This window comes from Mycteria americana, chromosome 3, assembly GCF_035582795.1.
Source record: "Mycteria americana isolate JAX WOST 10 ecotype Jacksonville Zoo and Gardens chromosome 3, USCA_MyAme_1.0, whole genome shotgun sequence".
Lineage (NCBI taxonomy): Eukaryota > Metazoa > Chordata > Aves > Ciconiiformes > Ciconiidae > Mycteria > Mycteria americana.
The window spans coordinates 82,732,051-82,750,915 of record NC_134367.1 but is presented as its reverse complement, the minus strand read 5'-3'; the positions used below and the strand labels follow the sequence as shown (position 1 = coordinate 82,750,915).

The 18,865-nt window shown below is 45.7% G+C and overlaps 1 protein-coding gene across 1 annotated transcript in view; it reads right to left on the bottom strand.

Moving 5' to 3' along the window:
* ABCB10 (ATP binding cassette subfamily B member 10) overlaps positions 1-11,870 on the bottom strand; it is a 29,981-nt gene extending 18,111 nt beyond the window's left edge. Inside the window, exons 1-2 of the mRNA XM_075495877.1 lie at positions 11,281-11,870; positions 33-233 (exon numbers count right to left, since the gene is read on the bottom strand). Coding sequence (XP_075351992.1) covers positions 33-233; positions 11,281-11,644 — 565 coding nt within the window. The 5' untranslated portion in view covers positions 11,645-11,870. The remainder of the gene's footprint in view (positions 1-32; positions 234-11,280) is intronic.
* Positions 11,871-18,865: the final 6,995 nt, after the last annotated feature.

The window sequence follows — 18,865 nt, the reverse complement described above, 5'->3', positions numbered from 1 at the left end:
CTCTCAGTAGCACTTTTTGCTTCTGTTTTTACCTGCAGTCTGCATGAGGTAGACACGAGTAGCATTAGCAGCAGCACCACATAAAAAGATTCCACTCAGCAAGGCACACAGGCTGGTCAGGCTGTCAATGAAGTCTTCACTGGGATTCGTATAAATAACGTCAATAACTTTACCCAGAAAGAAAGGGGCTGACATGGTAATGACACTGGAAACTGCCAGAAAGCCAACAGCAGCTGCAAATCAACAAGAAAAAGGAAAATTATTCTGAATTTGCAAGATTATTAATAGTACATTTATCTATTAAGCTTGCAAGTGGCAGCATTAAATAATCAGGATTCTTTTAGGCCCAGTTCTGAATAGGACATTTTAAGTCACTGCATAAATTAACTCAGGCAAGGCACATTTTAAGATCCTGAAGCCTCTGTATACAATCACAGTCCTAGAATTGCTTCTCTTGTGTAACCTTCCCCACCATCACCCGATGGAGTTAACTCTTCACAGATGTCATCCTTAGAGAGCATTCACAGTTAGCAAGTCTTCCATCTCTCTCATGCAGTCCTTCACTCCTGTTTGGTTTGGTTTTTATTATACGTGCTTGCTACCATAACAAAGCTTCCAACTGTCTATTTCTGAGATAGCAATGGACTGAAGTAAAGATCTGATCTGAGAACCGCCTAACACATGCAATTTTATTTGGAAAAAACCCCAAACAAGCAAAAAAACCCATTTGATTTATTCTTGACTGGCAAAATTTATATACATTTGTTTTGTTTTATTCTTTACTATTGCTGATCTAAAAGAAAAATAGCAGAAGTTTGAAGAGAAGTATGCTGATGAGCAGAGCTTTTGAATTCCAGTTGCAAGATCACCCATGGAACAACCTGTGTAACTGTTTGAAGCTGTATCACAGAGTATGAAAAATCGCACTGGACCAAGACTTAGCCTTTTGAACTTTAATGTGCAAAGAAATTTCTTGAGCCGAGAACACAGCTTGATTCTGAAAAGGCAAGCCAAGCTTGGAAGGCTGAGAACTAGAAAAAAACCCTCTTAATTGAAAACTGAACAAACTTGATATCACAGAATCACAGAATCATATAGGTTGGAAAAGACCTTTAAGATCATCGAGTCCAACCATAAACCTAACACTGCCAAAAACCACCACTACACCATGTCTCTAAGTACCTCATCCAAACGTCCTTTAAATACCTCCAGGGATGGCGACTCAACCACTTCCCTGGGCAGCCTGTTCCAATGCTTGATAACCCTCTCGGTGAAGAAAAATTTCCTAATATCCAGTCTAAACCTCCCCTGGCGCAACTTGAGGCCATTTCCTCTTGTCCTATCACTTGTTACCTGGGAGAAGAGACCGACCCCCACCTCTCTACAACCTCCTTTCAGGTAGTTGTAGAGAGCGATGAGGTCTCCCCTCAGCCTCCTTTTCTCCAGGCTAAACAGTCCCAGCTCCCTCAGCCGCTCCTCATAAGACTTCTGCTCCAGACCCTTCACCAGCTTCGTTGCCCTTCTCTGTACGCGCTCCAGTACCTCAATATCCCTCTTGTAGTGGGGGGCCCAAAACTGAACACAGTATTCGAGGTGCGGCCTCACCAGTGCCGAGTACAGGGGCACAATCACTTCCCTAGTCCTGCTGGCCACACTATTTTTGATACAGGCCAGGATGCCATTGGCCTTCTTGGCCGCCTGGGCACACTGCTGGCTCATATTCAGGCGGCTGTCAACCAACACCCCCAGGTCCTTCTCTGCCAGGCAGCTTTCCAGCCACTCTTCCCCAAGCCTGTAGCGTTGCATGGGGTTGCTGTGGCCCAAGTGCAGGACCTTGCACTTGGCCTTGTTAAACCTCATACAATTCACCCCAGCCCATCGATCCAGCCTGTCCAGGTCCCTCTGCAGAGCCTGCCTACCCTCCAGCAGATCAACACTCCCACACAACTTGGTGTCGTCTGCAAACTTACTGAGAGTGCACTCGATCCCTTCGTCCAGATCATTGATAAAGATGTTAAACAGAACTGGCCCCAACACCGAGCCCTGGGGAACACCGAAGCGGCATCCGAAGCTACATCACCGAAGCTACATCAAAGCGGCTACATCACCGAAGCTACATCAAAGTGGCAACAGAAGCAAAGACAAGACAAATATGAAAACCACTGAACCACAACAAACAATACCATTTATACAGCATAATTTTCCAACAGCCAACCCCACACTTAAAGCAACCGTTCATAGGATCGCTACAAAACTATTAGCAGATAATGCCTTTAAAGGCAAAAAGACACTGTACTGAAAGTTGCGAAGTTGCCTGAGTTTTAGTTCTATTCTACTGAGCTTCTTGTATCACTTCTATGATGAAAACAGCAGAGAGTCTCCCAGCAGTGCACTGCTGTAAACAGTATTTCTAACATCTGTCACAGATGGTTTGATGCCTCTTACCACCTCCACATACACGTGGAAAGCTTTGTTTCAGTTTGTACTTGAAGTGTAAATACAGCTGTGCATTTATGATGAAGAATTCAAGGTACAAAAAAATGCATACTTGCCACCACCTGAGGCAAACGCTTCTCTGCACCTTCACTGCAGTGCCCCAGAGCAGCCCTGGGAGAGCTCCACACACTGCCCAAACAAGCTTTATCCTTGCTGTTGTGTCCAACCTGCTGCCTGCACTTCTTCGTCAAGATTTGTTTGTGATCATTCTGTTGTGTTACACTCAGGCCAGCAAGCACATTAAAGATCAAGGACTCAGATCTTTAACTTGAAGCTATAGAAACTATAAGAAGCCAGAGTAGAAAGGGAAAGACTTCCTGCTGCAAACTTATGTGATCCATGCCATAGACACATCTCACAAACATATTATTTACTAGCTAAAACTTCCTAAGAATGAGTGACGTTATTAACAGGCTGGCTGCATTGGTGTATTTAAGCTGTGAAGCAGCAGGGGGGGGAAATCGAACAAAAGCCAGGTCACCTCCTGTGAGGAAAAGCTGGTCTGCAAGGCAGCTGGAGATGGTCAAAAGCATTGCTTATAAGCACAGTGCTGCATGGCAGCTCAGTCTCCACTAGTCCAGCCAATTTCTCAGTTATGGATGGAACTGGACAACTCCATATATAAATATTCATTGAAGGAAGAGGACTGTATGGCTAAAAATCTCCTATGTCTCTGTCTAGCGGTACAGCCTTCCTAACTAAAAGCAAATACTAGTACACAAAGCGAACGGAAGACTACTAAACTACTTAAACATTAAACAAAGTTTCAATAATATATTGGAACAATGCAGTCCTGAAGATGAAAGCTTATATAGTCTAGATGTCACTTTTAATTTTCCCCTTAAGCAGTATACCTGTCTATATTAATCACAAATCACATGCAAAATAAGGTTCCCTATTTGAAACTCGCACTTTGATTTTACCAGCAGAACAACTAGAAAATAGCACAGATGCCAGGCTGTTGCTCTTTTTTTTGTTTTAAACTGTTGACTAATTGAAGAAATAGCAATCAGCAAACACTCATTCTATCTCCCCGAAGAAGAGCTGTCATTGTCATAACTGGCTAAAGGGAGGAGTATGAGGCGTTCAGCAACCAGATATGATGACATTTCAGTGACGCTGAAGGTTGTTACTAACAGAAAAAAGGTCAGAGTAAACTTTAGAGTATTCATTTCACATAGCTCACTCTGTTACCCAGAAAATTATGTCAAACAAAAGAGTGTATTTTGGAAGCTTTATTTTTTTTTTTTAGAGTAAATCTGTTTTGTAGGCTATGAGATGAAAATAAAGAAAATGTGAGGCAGATCAATGGACCATTTATAAAACCAGGGCTACATCAAAGCGGCAACAGAAGCAAAGACAAGACAAGCCGGCTCCAGCAGCAGCTGAACAGTCCTCTTGTTAATGTTAGGCAAATATTCTGCTTGTCTACTTGCACAGATATCCAGATCACTGCACAAAGTGATGCCTTTATCACTATTGAGATCAATGTGCTCTCTGTTAAGGCTAACGTGGGCTTGCTTCTTGACAGCAGATGGGCAACTTCATTTCATAGTAGATGTATTCAGGGGCAAGGAATTGGTCACCAACTGATAAACCAGGACATTTACAAGCAATAACTAGGCAGAGCTATCATAAACCTCTCTTCAGAACAAGGACTAAGTGACTCCAAAGAGTCATAAATGAATTTGCTACATGGAAGAACATCATCAAGAAAACAAACATTTCTAATTTTGCTGGTCCTTACCAAAGCATCCTTCTCACCCAGTACAGTATGTGGAAAAGTATAAAGCCAAAAAATGGCTTGCAAGCCTGTTGGGGGAAGGGCTGTTTTAAACACAAACACATAAAGATTTGACCTCAGATGAATTAAGACCATTCAAGCCAATCAGGGATGAAGGACAGAAAAGTGAGGCAATGATGATGTTTGGCAGTGCATGGTAACACAGCAACAGGACACAGGACCTAGTTTTCACTATTCAGTAAGGTTATGAATGTTACCTCCCAGAATCTTTTAAGTATTTTACTGGTTTTATTTGAAGATCAGGGCTGGCAGGTCAGAAAGCAAGCTTTGGATTTGTGAGAAGTACTCTTCTACCAGTAACTGAGAACGTCTGTCCTTTACTAGTTATCTGTGCAGTTTTAAGCTAAAAAACTCACTGTGTGTAAGAATAACACTGAATTTCCACAAGTGCACTTGGAGTGACGAATAAAGTCTACTGTATTCTATGATGCACGTACACGGGGATTGGGCTCTTCAGTTGTTCTTTTATGGTAGAAAGATGCACTGATAAGTTTTATATTTGTTGGTTAGGTAAAGTCCATTTCCATTTGGTGAATCCTGGCCCACAAGGAATTTGTTTGGGATTGGCTGAAGGACTGGTATCAACCCTGCAAAGAGTCAGTTCTGCAAATATTTATTTCAAGATAGAATCTTCTTCCAGAGTACATGGTAAGTACTTAAGGATGTTCTGTACAGTTCTAGGTTAGGTACGACTGGTGTGGTTTTCTTTCTGTGTTAAAGTAAATTCATACACGATATCTGGACTGCACCTATTATTATGCAAGAACAACCTTTTTGAATCATCCTCCTTACATTACTTAGAACAATTGTAATACTGTGCTCAGCAAAAAGTACAGCGCATGTCTGACAGCACCGTTGTATACTGCATTCCTGGTGCATTTTGGAAAGCTGCTAGTTTTTTGAGTGAAGTTATGTTAATTTGCAGGTATTGTCAATATATTGAATCTTGCAAGTTACTATTTCCAGTGATGACCACAGTTTTTAGAAAATGTTTAGAGTAGTATTCTATAGACAGTTTGATGTGGTTATTGAATCTGTGGGTTTTTTTCTTTTCTTTTGTTATTTTTTTTAAGGATGAAAGAGCAGTTCAGGTTTCCAAATGGCAAAGACTGTTTTCTTTGGTACAACAACAATACAGTCGCACAACTTACTGAAAATACCTTCAAGACAGCTCATGAAAAGGCTGGCATACTGTGGGTCATCTGACTGACCAGGATTATACAATAGTTCAGAGAAATTAACAGTTGCAGAGAATTGCTGTGGGACAGAATTAAACAAGAGAGACAGGCAATACCTTTGAGATAGTATCTCAAGAACAAGATGAATGTCCAGGGTTTGGAAGGGCACAGGGAGATACCCGCACAGGAGCAAGCCCCAGAGTATTGGCTGGTGGCATCCCTCGTGCTCAGAGCATTTACACAATGCAACTTAAGGAAGAAGTCTATCGCCTTGAACAAAGCCTGCTCTTTGAGTCATGAGGTGTTCAGGACTGACAGAAATCACCCTCCGTAGCTCCTCAGTGAGGCTCCTATGATCAAACAGGACAGACCTGCCAGGAGTCCTTTGCTATGGAGCAAAGAAAAGACCAAGGAGCCTTTGCAGAGTAGGCTACAGATGGTTTGTCAGAAGACGTTTCAGAGAAGATATTTAACAGAAGTGTCCTTCCAGGCAGAGCAGAACACAGTGATTTGAGGAAACCCAAGAAAGGGAAGAGCAAGTAAGACTGACTCTGCACAGGAGAGGAGGAAGAGGTAGCAAGGCACACAGCATGATGGAAGGCCTATGCAGAGCTGTGCAAAACCTTCACTCGAAAGCAAAGATGGAGGCTTGACTCTGACTGTAAGCAGGTATCTTCACTTTCTCTTAAGAAAGATGGTATCTCTGTTTTACAATTTGTTATTATCAATACAAACAGTAACCACAAGCTAGTGTTTTTGACACCCAAACCCAAGAGAGAGTACAACTCCTTTTTTTTACCATGCGTTTAAAATTAAAACATTTAACTTCTTTGTATTTTTCTTGTACAGAAGACAGTCTTTATGTCAGACCAATCTAGCTATTATTCCTTCTGTCTTCAAAATTTACACAAATAGTGCAGCAAAAACATTCCCCAGAGAAATTAAGTGGTAAGCACCTAACTGTTCACAGTGGTCAGCAGCTACTGTTTCTGCAATGTCTTACCTAAACAGCTTCATTAACAGTTCACCAACAATTTGAAATCAGGAGCTGTCACCAACTAGCCACAGAAAAGCAAACTTTTTGTGATACAGCTACAAGGCTGCTTGGACCTTTTGTAAGCTTCATGGCAAATACCGACAAAATCAGAAGAAAAACTAGGGGGGAAACAACAAAAAACCCCCATGTAGCCTATTTGATTTCTACAAAAAGCCCACTGCACATGAGAAAACAATCAGTAAGTTACCCCTGTATATACCATACATATAGCAATTATGATTTTAAAACCACAAGAATTGCCTTCAGAAAATTCAAGTTAAGTGTGGTTGTTGAGTTGCTTTTAGATGAGTGGAACCAATTTACAGTAACTAAATACAGTAACAAAAAACAGTGGCCACGTACGTGGACTTGAGAGGTGAACCCAAATTTTGGCCAGGAATGTCCCAGCTATGGGGTGACAGCACAGAAACAGAAAGATTTACAAGACTGGGGTTCAAACCACGTTCCAAAGAGAAGGGTATTCTAGTGCCTGTAAGCCCCCCCTCTGCTCCCACTAGCTTCCTTCCCATTATGCACACTACAGAATTAATTTGACTTACTGTCAAGGTTTGAATGGGTATATGAAAACTCATTTTTCAGAGAGATGCCACTTGTCTGACTTAATTAATATTTAAATGGAGGGAGGAAAAACATATCCTTAACAGTGCATGGATTGCTTGCCGGTGTTCAAACTCATGCTACAAAGCTTCGAAGAACAAAAGTTTAAAAATTAAACCATTTAAATGTTTCTACAAACTAAACACATATTATCTGCCTGATTTAATTTCCTAAAATAACTGAAGTTTTCAAAGATACTCCTACTCAAGTACTTAACATAAGAAATGTCAGCTTGTACAAGTAAAAATAACCAAAAGCATGACTTTCTAGTAGCAATACTCACAGCTAATGTGTTCTACATTTCTATCTGCATCTTGTACAACAAAAAAAAAAAATCAAGTTGCTCACTACCTCAATCATCCCCAATCAAAGGAATTATTAAAATAGTTTCTGAACTACATTACAAAGAACATACCTAAAAAATTCAGGTAGTCTTAGGTATAACTTTTTTTTTTAATTGCTTTTCTTTAAGTACTGTTTTAATAGGGATTTATTCCTTATAAGAAACTACAAAGGATAAATCTACAGCAATCCAGTATTGCTCATTCAAGAACAAGAAAGTGCATCACCTGGTGTAACTTCAAAGTGCAGAAAAATCAGATTATGAATAAGGCAGTGCTCTTCTGATTTCATGGCAAATTCTAACTTAAAGGAAAACAGCTATTACAAATTATGCCCAAAATTCTAAAATAAAACTTATGAAATAACATCTCTTGCACATCTCTAGAGAAGACCTGTGTACAAAACAAACCTTCTTACTTTGACTCAGTGCACAGTAAGTGTTATACAGGAAAGGGCACACTTTGCTATTGGATTAAAAATTTTAGAGTTCCTTGTGCTTACTTTAAAATTCAATAGAACTATTGTTTCCTTCGAGTGTGGTTTGGATAAAGTGCAACAGACAGTTTCTCACAGGCAGAAACAAGGAAGGAGGAGGAAATAAAAGGGATCATTTTGAAAAGGCATTTTTGTGGCCTCGCACACACAGCAGGATTTTAGAATTTCAACAATGGCCCTGTCCTCTTCCGTGGGAATTGAACTTAACTGAAAACACAGGTTTACCTGACCTGACTGCACAGGATGAGCCAAAAAATTCCTAAAATTACTTCCCTCCTTTGTTAAATCTGGGAGGTATTACAGAATTTACAAACTCCTAATTTCACTACACACAAGTGTGGCCACTAACAGAGTAAATTCCCATCATGGTATTTAGCCATCTTTTTACCTCTTTTAATAAAAGCAACAAAATTTAACACACATGTCCTGTTTAAAAATATATTCACAGCTCTACCCAGCTCCAGAAGTAACTGAAGATGAACCATGGAACATATTACACTGATCCTTTTTTTTTGGACAGTATGATATTTGGTACATTTATTTTCATTCCCAAGAGCCTCCTGAGGGTCAGAACCTCCTTCTGCGAGAAGAGCGTTGCACAAGGTGCCGTGTGCCAGTGCACTGGAACTCCTGGCCAGAGCCCACCACTTCTTCCTGAGCCAGCAGATGGTGAAGAGGCCCCACGTAAAACAAGATGCAACCATCTCTTTTGGTGTCAGTCACAACTGGAGCAGGTCACCTTCAGCTCTGTATCTGCACCTCCTCAGCTGACACCGTTTCCCCACTGCACCAAGATGGCTGATCCTAGTCTTGCTCAACTTCCTCACAAATTATCATCCTCTGCTCCCCAGGCCTCCACTGTCATCATTGCATCTACTTCATCTTCTGTGACCGTGAATTTCAATGCACAACTGCAATGAGCAGAATATCATGACCCATGCCACATGGAATCCCAGAAAAGGTATGTATCACTTCACAGTAGTAATGCTATGCACCTATGTTACTGACTACTAGTTATATAAAATGCAAGAGATCTGGAAGAGCTCAACTTTCTTGCAAAACAAAACTGCACCTGTAAAGCCTCTGAAGAGATCCCACAGCATTTGCTTACGATTTATATGGACTTGAAGAGGAAATTAAATGTTTTACCCTAGGTTCATTGTTTCATACAGTGAAACCATTAACCTTCCTCTTTCTTTGAATGCAGGAAAAACAGAGATACTGAGTTTGTAAGGACTAGTTTCTCAGTACAAAAATGCAACAGGAACAAAACGCAACATATTTTAACATATTTTAGATACAATGGGCAGATGTGATTTCCCTACCACCACCTACAAGGCATTTTACCCATATTTGTTATTCCTGCACCCTATAATGACCCAAAGTATTTTCCTTGTTAGCTTTTCCATCCTCCCACTTAATTAACACTTGGCAACAAAAGGTTTCCCTTAAGTAGGGTGTCAATAAAGAAGAAAAATTTTACATAAATTTACTCGTCTCCCAGAATCAAGACCAACAGAATGCTGAAAAGCAGTTATTACATTTGTGTATCTTTTCCATCCTCATGATGTGATATTATCAAGTTGTTGTGTTGTATCTTTTTTTAAACTTTTAATTCAGGCCATTTTGTTATCTCAAAAGACAAAACTGCATGTAGCTGATTTTTAGTAACTCTGATAGTTGATTTACTTAGATAAAATCATCAGCAGACTGCACAGATTAAGGATACTTAGCCCTATTTTAAAACACAATTACAAACAAGTATACCATACCCTGCCTGTGATAAATAAGCTGACAGCGAGTGCGCGGTAAAGTGAACTAAATCAAGTTCTCAGTTAGTTAGGAGCCTTTGGCTCCTAAAAGCCCTCCTTAAAATAACCGATTTATTTATTTGTTTCAACTTCAATGGGAAAAACAAAGAACTTTGTTGTAAAATCAGCAGGTAATCTATCTGATCAGATATTCACTTCTTCACCAAAATCTGAATAGCCTGAACACTAGTTACTGGCAAAGGGCTTTTTACTTTTTAGTCCATAAGCCAATGAAGAAAAATAATCCTGAGCAAGACTGAAGCCTTACTGAACATTATACCTTTTCCCCTCTCCATCCAGCCCTGTCCCATCAGTTTTCCCCTGCTTTTATTCCGCACAACCAAGATAGTGGTATTAGCTGCATAAAACAGGTGTTCACAGCATAGAAATACTTCTAATTTCTTATAAAAATTCATTTGGATCCAAATTATTTTGGCTATGTAATGCCAACATGTAATGAAGCTCTGTAACTACCCAAAAATCTTGTACAAAGTATTTCATAATTCCCAAAACCACCTCTTTATGTCAGTGTAATTACCTCACCTCTTTTCTCTCGAACACCTTTTACCCATTCCATGGGAAGTACCCAAGTTTTTGCAAAGGCCTACAGGCCTCACACTGCCATGATAGCACGTATGCTGTCCACCAATAAAGGTGCTTTTAAAAAAACCGAACCACATAATGATTTGATATTGTTTTCTTACTAACAACTATTATCCTATGACCCCCGTGAGAAGCAGTATCAAGAAAAGTTTGTTTCTACTCTTTGTAGATAATATCACTCGTCAAGGGTGCAATTTATACAACCATGGTGTTTGACTTCACCATACAGACACTAAAAAAAGAATAAATAAATCATTTTCCAAACAACTTACGAAAGTTCGAGGCAGGAAATTCTTGGGAGACAGAACTCAAGATTTACCTAATAAATTTTTAAAAAAAGCTTAGGATTCCCCTTTTTACTTCATTCCATATAGCCTCATGCCCGAGTTCATTGCAGGCTGGTTGTGAAGCCAGCATTGAACAGGCAAAGAGACATTAACCAACACTACTCGCAAAACAGAGAGTTCTGCAACTTCCAAAACTTTTGCCTTCCCTTCAAAACAACAACAAATTAAGAGACGGCGGGGGGAGGGGGGGGAAGGGGCGGACAAGGCATGTTTTTAGCTTTTTACACGTATCAAATGCTCGCTTAAAGATTTCCCGTTGTGCTCTGATGCTACCAGATGCGCTGGTTCGGGAGGGAAACACGACCTTCTCCTTCCCCCCGGCCGCGGGCCCCTCCGGGCTGCGCCCCCCGGGCAGCGCCCCCCGCGCCGTGGGCAAGCGGCGGGGCGGGACCCCCACCCAGGCTGCGCACCTCGGCCCCGGGAGACCCGCCGGGCGGGGCGAGGGGAGCCCCGCGCGGCCGCGGCGCCCCGCCGCCCCCTCCCCGCTCGGACAAAGCCCCAGGGCGGCCCCCGGCGCGGCGGCGAGGCAGCCCCGGGCCGCGGCCGGTACCTGTCAGTCTCCAACGCTCGGGGTGCGCCAAGGCCAGCAGCCTCCGAGCCTCGAAGCGCGGCGGGGCGCCGGCAGCCCTCCGCGGCGGCGCCGGCGGCTCCGCGCCCGCGGCGGCGCTCAGGGAGCGCGGGGCGCTGCCCGCCGCTGCGGGCGGGAGGAGGAGGAGGAGGCGGCGGCGGCAGCACGGCGCGCCCGGCAGCGGCGGCAGCAGCGGCAGCGGCGGGGTGGGCGTCCCGCACCTGCTGGCCGGGCGCGGCGGGGCGCGGAGACCGGCGGCCCCGCCGGCGGCCCGAGCCCAGGGGGGCGGCGCCGCCCGCCGCAGCAGCGGCAGCAGCCAGGGCAGGCGCGGCGCGTAGCCCGCCATGCGGCCGGCGCGGCGGAGCCGAGGCGGCAGCGGCGGCGCTACTGCTGCTGCTGCTGCAGCCGGTCCCCGCCGCGCGGGTCTGCGGCAGGAGGAGGCGCCTCCGAGCCGCCACCGCCGCCGCCCATGGGCCAGCAGCCGGGAACCCGCGGCGGCCCGGGCCCGAGGCGGCCTGCGGCGCGCTGATAAGGCTGCGCTTGTCGGCCTCCTCCCGGTCACCGGGCCGCGCCTCGGCCCCCACCCAGCGCCCTCTGTCGCCGCTCGGCCCGGGGAGGGGATGGCGTCGGGGCCCGCCGAAATGGCGCCCGAGTCTGCCCTGCTCGGTGACGGCAGGGTCCCACCTGGGAGGGGGCCGGGGGCTGAGGCACCCGACCCCGGGAGCAGGAAGGGGGGACTCTGCCCTGCTTCGCCTGGACCCTGCCTCGAGAGGGAGTTTGCCCCCTTCCCCTCTTCCTCCCTCCCAGGCCAGGGGAGGCCATCTCGGGCTGGCCGTCAGGCCTTGGTGGCCTGCGTCCACAGCGCATCCTGCCTCTGTCCACGGGTTTGGTCTTGGGCTGGACAAGAGAAAGTCTCCAGCCAGAGGAGAGCTCCAGCCTTTCAGAGACACTGTGTGCCCAACCCCATGCTCAGGCTGGCGGCTATAGGATCCATATGAACAGGCCTTACGTGCCCACAGTCAGCCTAGAGGCTACAGGATCCATATGAACAGCCCCTCATTGTTACTGTTTTCTTCACATATTACAGCTCAGGGTACAAGCCATTTTCCAAAGAACCTGCTGCCCCTAACCCTGATGTAAGAAAAGGACGCCGAGTCCCCGGGGATGCAGCTTTCCTGAGGCTGTGCAGTACTGGAAGCCAGAGCAGGGAACTGACCCCGCTGCCCTGTTTTCCACACTGAGGAGCCCAGTATAGGCATACCTGCCCTTTACTTTTAAAATTTTCAGTCAAGCATCTTTGTGAATTAGTTATCAGCTCGTGAGATTTGGTTTGCAAGAGCACTATTTGAACAACCACGCTTTAAAGTCTGCAAATGAGTAAAATCGTATTAAAACATCAGGAGGAAACACAAATGCAGTCTTTCGCTACCACAAATGATCCAGCCAAATTCCCAATATTTAGGGAAATAGAGGGCTTAGCACACCCCAGCGAGCGTGCTGAGGGATGGAGCCTCATCCTGGGAAAACCACCAGCTTGCCGGAGCTGTTTCCCTTGATATTTGAGTAAATTAGCATAAACCTTCCTCGCAGCCCTCGGGTAACGGCTGAAACATTTTGAGACCCACGCTGTGAGAGAACGGAGATGTTTGGTTTTCCTCCTTTCTCACACCTGGACTCCCTGCCTTTTACAATGCCGTCCTTTGAGGCTGCGAGGAGGAACTGTATATTTAAGCGAAATCCCGTGATCGTTTTCCAGCGCTTGAGGTGCCTCACAGAACCAAAGCGAACATAGCCCCTGGACAGCAGAACACCAAGGCCAGCTTTTGGCTGCCGAGGCCAGCACCAAGGCACAGGGTGATGCAGGGTGACCAGTGTCAGGCGTAGGCATGCCAAGGGGTGTTCAGGCCATCGCTGACCCCACTTCACACGAGGCCTCTGGGAGCGGTGCCCCTGGGGGAGCTGACCCCTACCCGCCCCACGGGCGCCAGAGGAGAGCCTTCACTAGCCCGCGGCGAGCAACGCCTCGCTTTTTAATTAACGCTTCGCCCAGCGTTTCCGTTAGGGACGGGCCGCTGCGCCTTCCCCTCAGCGCCCCGCGCCGCGGCGGCCCGCCAGGGGGCAGGACGCCGCCCGGCACCCGCGCCAGGCGGAGCATGAGGCGGTTTTTCACGCCGCTTCCCCGCACAGAATACCTGGGGGACGTTTCTGGCGCTCTCGACTTCCCCGAGCTGCCCTCGAAACAGAGGCGCAACCAATCGATCCATCGGGCGAGCAGCGAAACTGGCGGGACGGGGCGGGGCGGGGCCGAGCCGAGCCGAGCCGAGCCGAGCCGCTCGCCCTGTGCCGGCCCGGTGCGGCCTTAGGGGAAGAGACCTCGGCCTCGCCGTGCGCGGAGCCGCCCCGCCCGCCGGCCCGTGAGGGGCGGGGTGGGGGGGAGTCTTGACCTGAACTCCCGCCCGACCCCAGGTTTAGGGCGGTTTCAGTGTTTCTGGTTAATTCGCTCCCCGTTTGAAAAGGCAGCGCAGCGAGTTGCCGCCTCCCGCGGCCGAGGAGCGGGCCCGGTCAGCGCCTTTAGGCGGCCCTGGTCCGATCAAAGCCGCGTTTCCTGAACAGAGGGGCTTTTTGGAGCAAAACTGTGTGAGATAGATAGCCTGTAAAAGGGGGAAAGACCCAGTAACATAAGATTTTTTTAATAGGAAGGATGGTTAGTTGAGCTGGTTGTGGCCTGTGAGGAGCTGCTCGCCGGGGGCCAGTGGTGTTCCCTGTGGCTGCGGGGACACAGCGTGTCCCCCATACCGGCCCCAGGCTGGCCACCCCACATCTCCAGGGGCTGGGGATTAATTGGGGTCTGGGACACAGTACAGAAAGCCACCCTCTGACCTGGGGGCAATACTGAGGGCCGGGGCTCTTGCCAAACCTGCCACAGCCCAGGCCCCCTTCCCCTGCGGGGCACTGGAAGGTGCGGAGGGGAAACCCAGTGAATGCAGGGGGGGATACAGGTGAAAGGGAGGCAGGTGCAAGTGCTGCAAGAAGGGCACACTCAGGAAAGTTTGCAGAGATGAGAGTTTACGTCCTCCAGAAAAGCTTCAGGTGCTGCAGGCTGTCTTGCCCAGCCTGTGCCGTCCCCAGGTTATCTGATAAGGGTGTATGAAGGATGATGGGGTTACATGTTGTAGATTAAGCTGCAAATACTAAATTTATACTTAGTTATTGCATGATACTGAAATAGTTTTGCAGCCTGATCTGCATCTGCAAGGAGAAACAACCGGGCACTGCAGGACAAAAGCCTTTACATCGAGCAAAGCAAGCAGTACAAAAGCAACACAGAACATTGAAATCCCACAATACATGTTCTTTCGCAGCGCCATTTGAAGGCAAATGAAACATCTCCATCGTTAAATTAAACCTGATTGAAGCATGCAGTTCCCACTGCCAGGTGCACAGTGCACCGGAGCCGGAGGAGCACACGCAGGTCAAGTAGCAAGGCGTGCAGGCTGGGGCTCTGGCATCCCTGCGTGTAGATGTCACCGAGATGCATGAGGTGATCTCTCGATACAATTTTGCAGGTAAGAAGCACTATGTGCTTGTAACAAAACAATCCATACAGACACAAACAGTGCTTCAGGAAGGCAGGTTCTCTGCACTTGTGCGTTTCCTGCACCGGCTGCAGGATGAGGGCTGTTGGAGAACACAGGATGTTTTCTCTTGAGAGACTTTGGAGAAGTAATAAATAATTATGGCTAAGTAATTAAAAAAAAAAAAAGAGAAAGCCAAGCACCCCCTACCTCTCCAGGACAAGGAGATCTGACTGGCAAAGGTGATGAGAAGTTTAGATGCAGCAGAGCTTTATGTTCCAGTTTGTTTTCAGCTTTGCTTCTGGGAAAAAAAAAATGTGTAAAAAAACACAACCACCCCCAAACTCACTGATAGTTATACAGTCATCCTAAGTGGTCATGAAATATTTGCACTAGTGGAGTGGAGTTGCCAGGAGGGAAGAGAGCGCCTAAAATTCTGGCTGTTCTTTTCCAGTTTGTTTACCACATGTGGATTGCTCTGCTATTGCCTTAAACAAAAATGGCAAAAGCAACAGCAGCCCAGCATGTAAGTCTCCAGCTAAGCTGCTCACCAATACAAAAAAAATGAGCAAAAGCTGTGCAAATATTCCTCGTTTCAACTCCAGCAATGGGTTGAAGTTGTGATATGTTAACCTAAAATACTACAAAATCGCATGTGCGCTTACAACTCCAGACCTCGGGATGCCTGAGTTAATAGTTTGGGCTTGGCTGCTTTCTGGTGTTGAACTACATGCAGCTCTGGAAAGATTTGTGGTAGTTCTAAAGGGCAAGTTGTCATTACATGAGTTTTGCTGTGCTTTTCTGGATGCCAGACAAATGGCCATCCTCCAGATGTGGTTGGCACTAGTTCGTCTGGGGTTGTCTTACAGCTGACCCCAGTTTATCACTGCAGCAAGGACACAGCAGTTTCTGCCCTTATTTGCACTGTCCTTTCCCTCTCCATGAACTACAAAGCATCACTAGCTATTGCAAAGCCAGGTCCAGAGCTGGCCTAAGGCAGACATCAGAGTGGACAGGTACTATCACTGCTGTCCAGAAACCAAGAAACTCCTTCTGGCAAGGGTGGTTTGTTATCTAGCAGCCTTGTTCCCCTTAGTGTCCACCTACTTCTCTATCCATTGCTTTTAGGAACTTCCTGAGACTCATGTGCAACCCCAGCCTTTGGATGCTTCAGTGGGAGCATTGCTGTGCCACCAAATAGGGCTATGGCACTCACTGCTGTCTAGGTAGCCCACTTGCCTAAGTGTAAAAGAGAAAGTAGAGTCTGATCTGGCACCTTCCAAATTGGGGGTGTGTGTCAGGATATCCCCCAAATATCCCAAAGAATATCACAGGATCAAAGGCTTCTCCCAGATGGAAACAGGTAGTTCAGTATGCTACAGCCTACCTCTGTTAAACAATTTTAAGCCACAGGGGGAAAAAAACCCCAAACACAAAACCCAAAAGAAACTAAAACCCAGGCTTGATTAAGGAAATATTTACAGGCAATTTACAAGCAAGGAAGGCAGCTCGATTATTTCAACAAGCTGCCTGACCAGCCCTGCTACCCTACCAAAGCTGCTGGAGTTGGTGGTGTTGCTTGATGTGTAGCAGTGCGAACAGAAGCATCACTACTAGCTGGGGGGAAGAAGTGATAGCAAAGAAATAGAAGTGGAAACAGAACCATCACGATCCTAGTCTAGTGCCCTGACACTCATAGCTTCTGCGCTGCCTCCCCTCCCATTCTCCAGAGCTGGGGCAGCGATACTGGTACACCTCCTCCCTTTGACAGCGCGGTAGAGGGATTCAGATGGAGTTTCTTCCTCCTGTTCTCAGGCAAAGTGTCAGAGGAGCACTGCCCATGTGCTGATATGCTTGTACAGCACCAAACATCATAAAGTCCTGTTCTTAGCTGATCCCCTGGCTGGCTGTATATGCTAAAATATTTTTGTTATCAGGCTTGTCATAGAGGATCATGACTTCACTGACAATGGCAAACCTATGCAAAGAGAAGACAATTTACTCTAAATGGAACTGCAAAGGTAGGTAGGAAAGCAGGGCTACCAATAAAGCAGTCTTCTGAAAAAGTCGTCTTCCTTGCCTAACCCTCAGCTTAATGCAGCTGATCCGTTCCCCTGTTTGAAAACAGGATGCATGTTTTAGTTATAAAGTAACACCTATGATATCAAGTTATAGAAATAGTTTCCACAGCTGCCTTGTTCAAGGATTTCACTGTCCCAAGAGAATATTTCTGCAGGATGACAGACACAGTGGATAATGCCTTGTCTTAAACTGGGCTCTTAGAATGTACCACCTTCTCTGTACAACTGCTACTCAGTGCTGTTGTATAGCAGTGTCCAGGAAACAGAAAGCCAGATGCATGTTTAAAATTGTTAAAAAAAGATTACTAGTCCAGAGACAAATTTTACCAGTATTTTGTACTTGAAACACATTGAGCGTTGTGAGCATTGTCGAGTTATTTTCAGTCAGCTTGGGCTCCTATCCAGTACTTTTAAAAAACCCCCGTAGCTAACGTGCAGCATGACAGGATAGCCTTTGGCAAAGGACATCCAGGCAGTTAATTTAACTGTCACATTGGTGTCTTGTAATGGTACAGTTTTAGAGCCTGGCTCACCACGAGCAACTAGACACCACTCAGAAGGAAGGCCATTTCAGGACTTTGCTGAAGAACTCACTGAGCCTGGAGAACTAACAAAGTCAGCCACAGTTGAAACGAGGTTAGCAAAATGGCCTGAAGTCCTTTGTATTTTTCTTGGAGAACCCAAAGCATCTGTTAATGGAAATATCATTTCTGTAAAATGTTTTCAGACTTAAAAGACACTTGTAAGAGACAGCTTTTTCACAAAGGAATCAGAATGGGGAGGAATAGGATGAACTTCACTGTTCAGGAAGTTAAGACTGAACAGTGTGGCAGCAAGCTGCTCAGGAGATGCCAGTATTAAAAGTGGGAAGGGCAACTTTAATATAGACCTGTGAATGGGTGTAGCAGTTTATTATAGCAAATACCCTTTCCTTTCATCAGTATTCAGTGACTAAGCATGGACTTGTACCTCACCTTTGTCTATATTTACTGCGGCCTGCACTACCTGACACCTTTTGAAAGGGTGTTTTACTGTTCATCGCCTTTATCAATTCAAGAGGTTAGGGAACAGAACAAAATTATCAGGTAATGGATGTCAAAAACAAGGAAATACTTTCCCCCCTCATAAAATCAAGGTGTAGAACTTCTTGCTGCAGCAAACTGTGGAAGCTACAAGTATATAGCAGATTAATAAAAGGGATGAGACAAAATTAGTGGAAACTAAATCCATCAGCGGCTATTGCAGATACATAGCTTGCAGCTCTGGAGGTCTACTACCAAAAAAAACCCCAAAAACCAACAAACAGTAACTGTGAGAAGATAGGAGTGTGTAAACCATGGAAGGATCACTGTCTATATGCCCTCTTTCTCTGAAGATCTCCTTTTAGCCACTGGCTGATACCATGCAAGGCCCGGTGCACTGTGCATCATCCAGGAGGAGGATGAAGTGAGCAGAGCTTTGCAGGGGAAGGAGTACCCAGTTATGTGACTGAGAACTGCGTTACACACAGCCTCACAAGCAGCAACAGTCCCTGCTATGATGCTTATTAATATTTGAGTGCTTAACGATGTCAACTTAAATGCTTTTGTGTTTTTTTAGGGTACATATTTAAAATAGAATAAGGAAGGGGTCTGTGCAAATGCAGACTTCTTTCTGAACTACACAATTAATAGAGATTACGGTCCAAATTTTGCTAGACTTAATGGTATTCTTTCCTCCCACTCATACTTTCCTCCCAGTTCTGCCTTGAAATTCAGCCTGTCAATCAATTGCAGATATTTCTTATAGTCTAGATTATTTCCTGGCTTCCTGCCTTCAAGCATTTACATTCCATGAGCACCAAAAACTGTCCACACAGTACATAAAAGTTTATAGGTTTGAAGCACATCATTAGTGATAGTTTTTCCAACA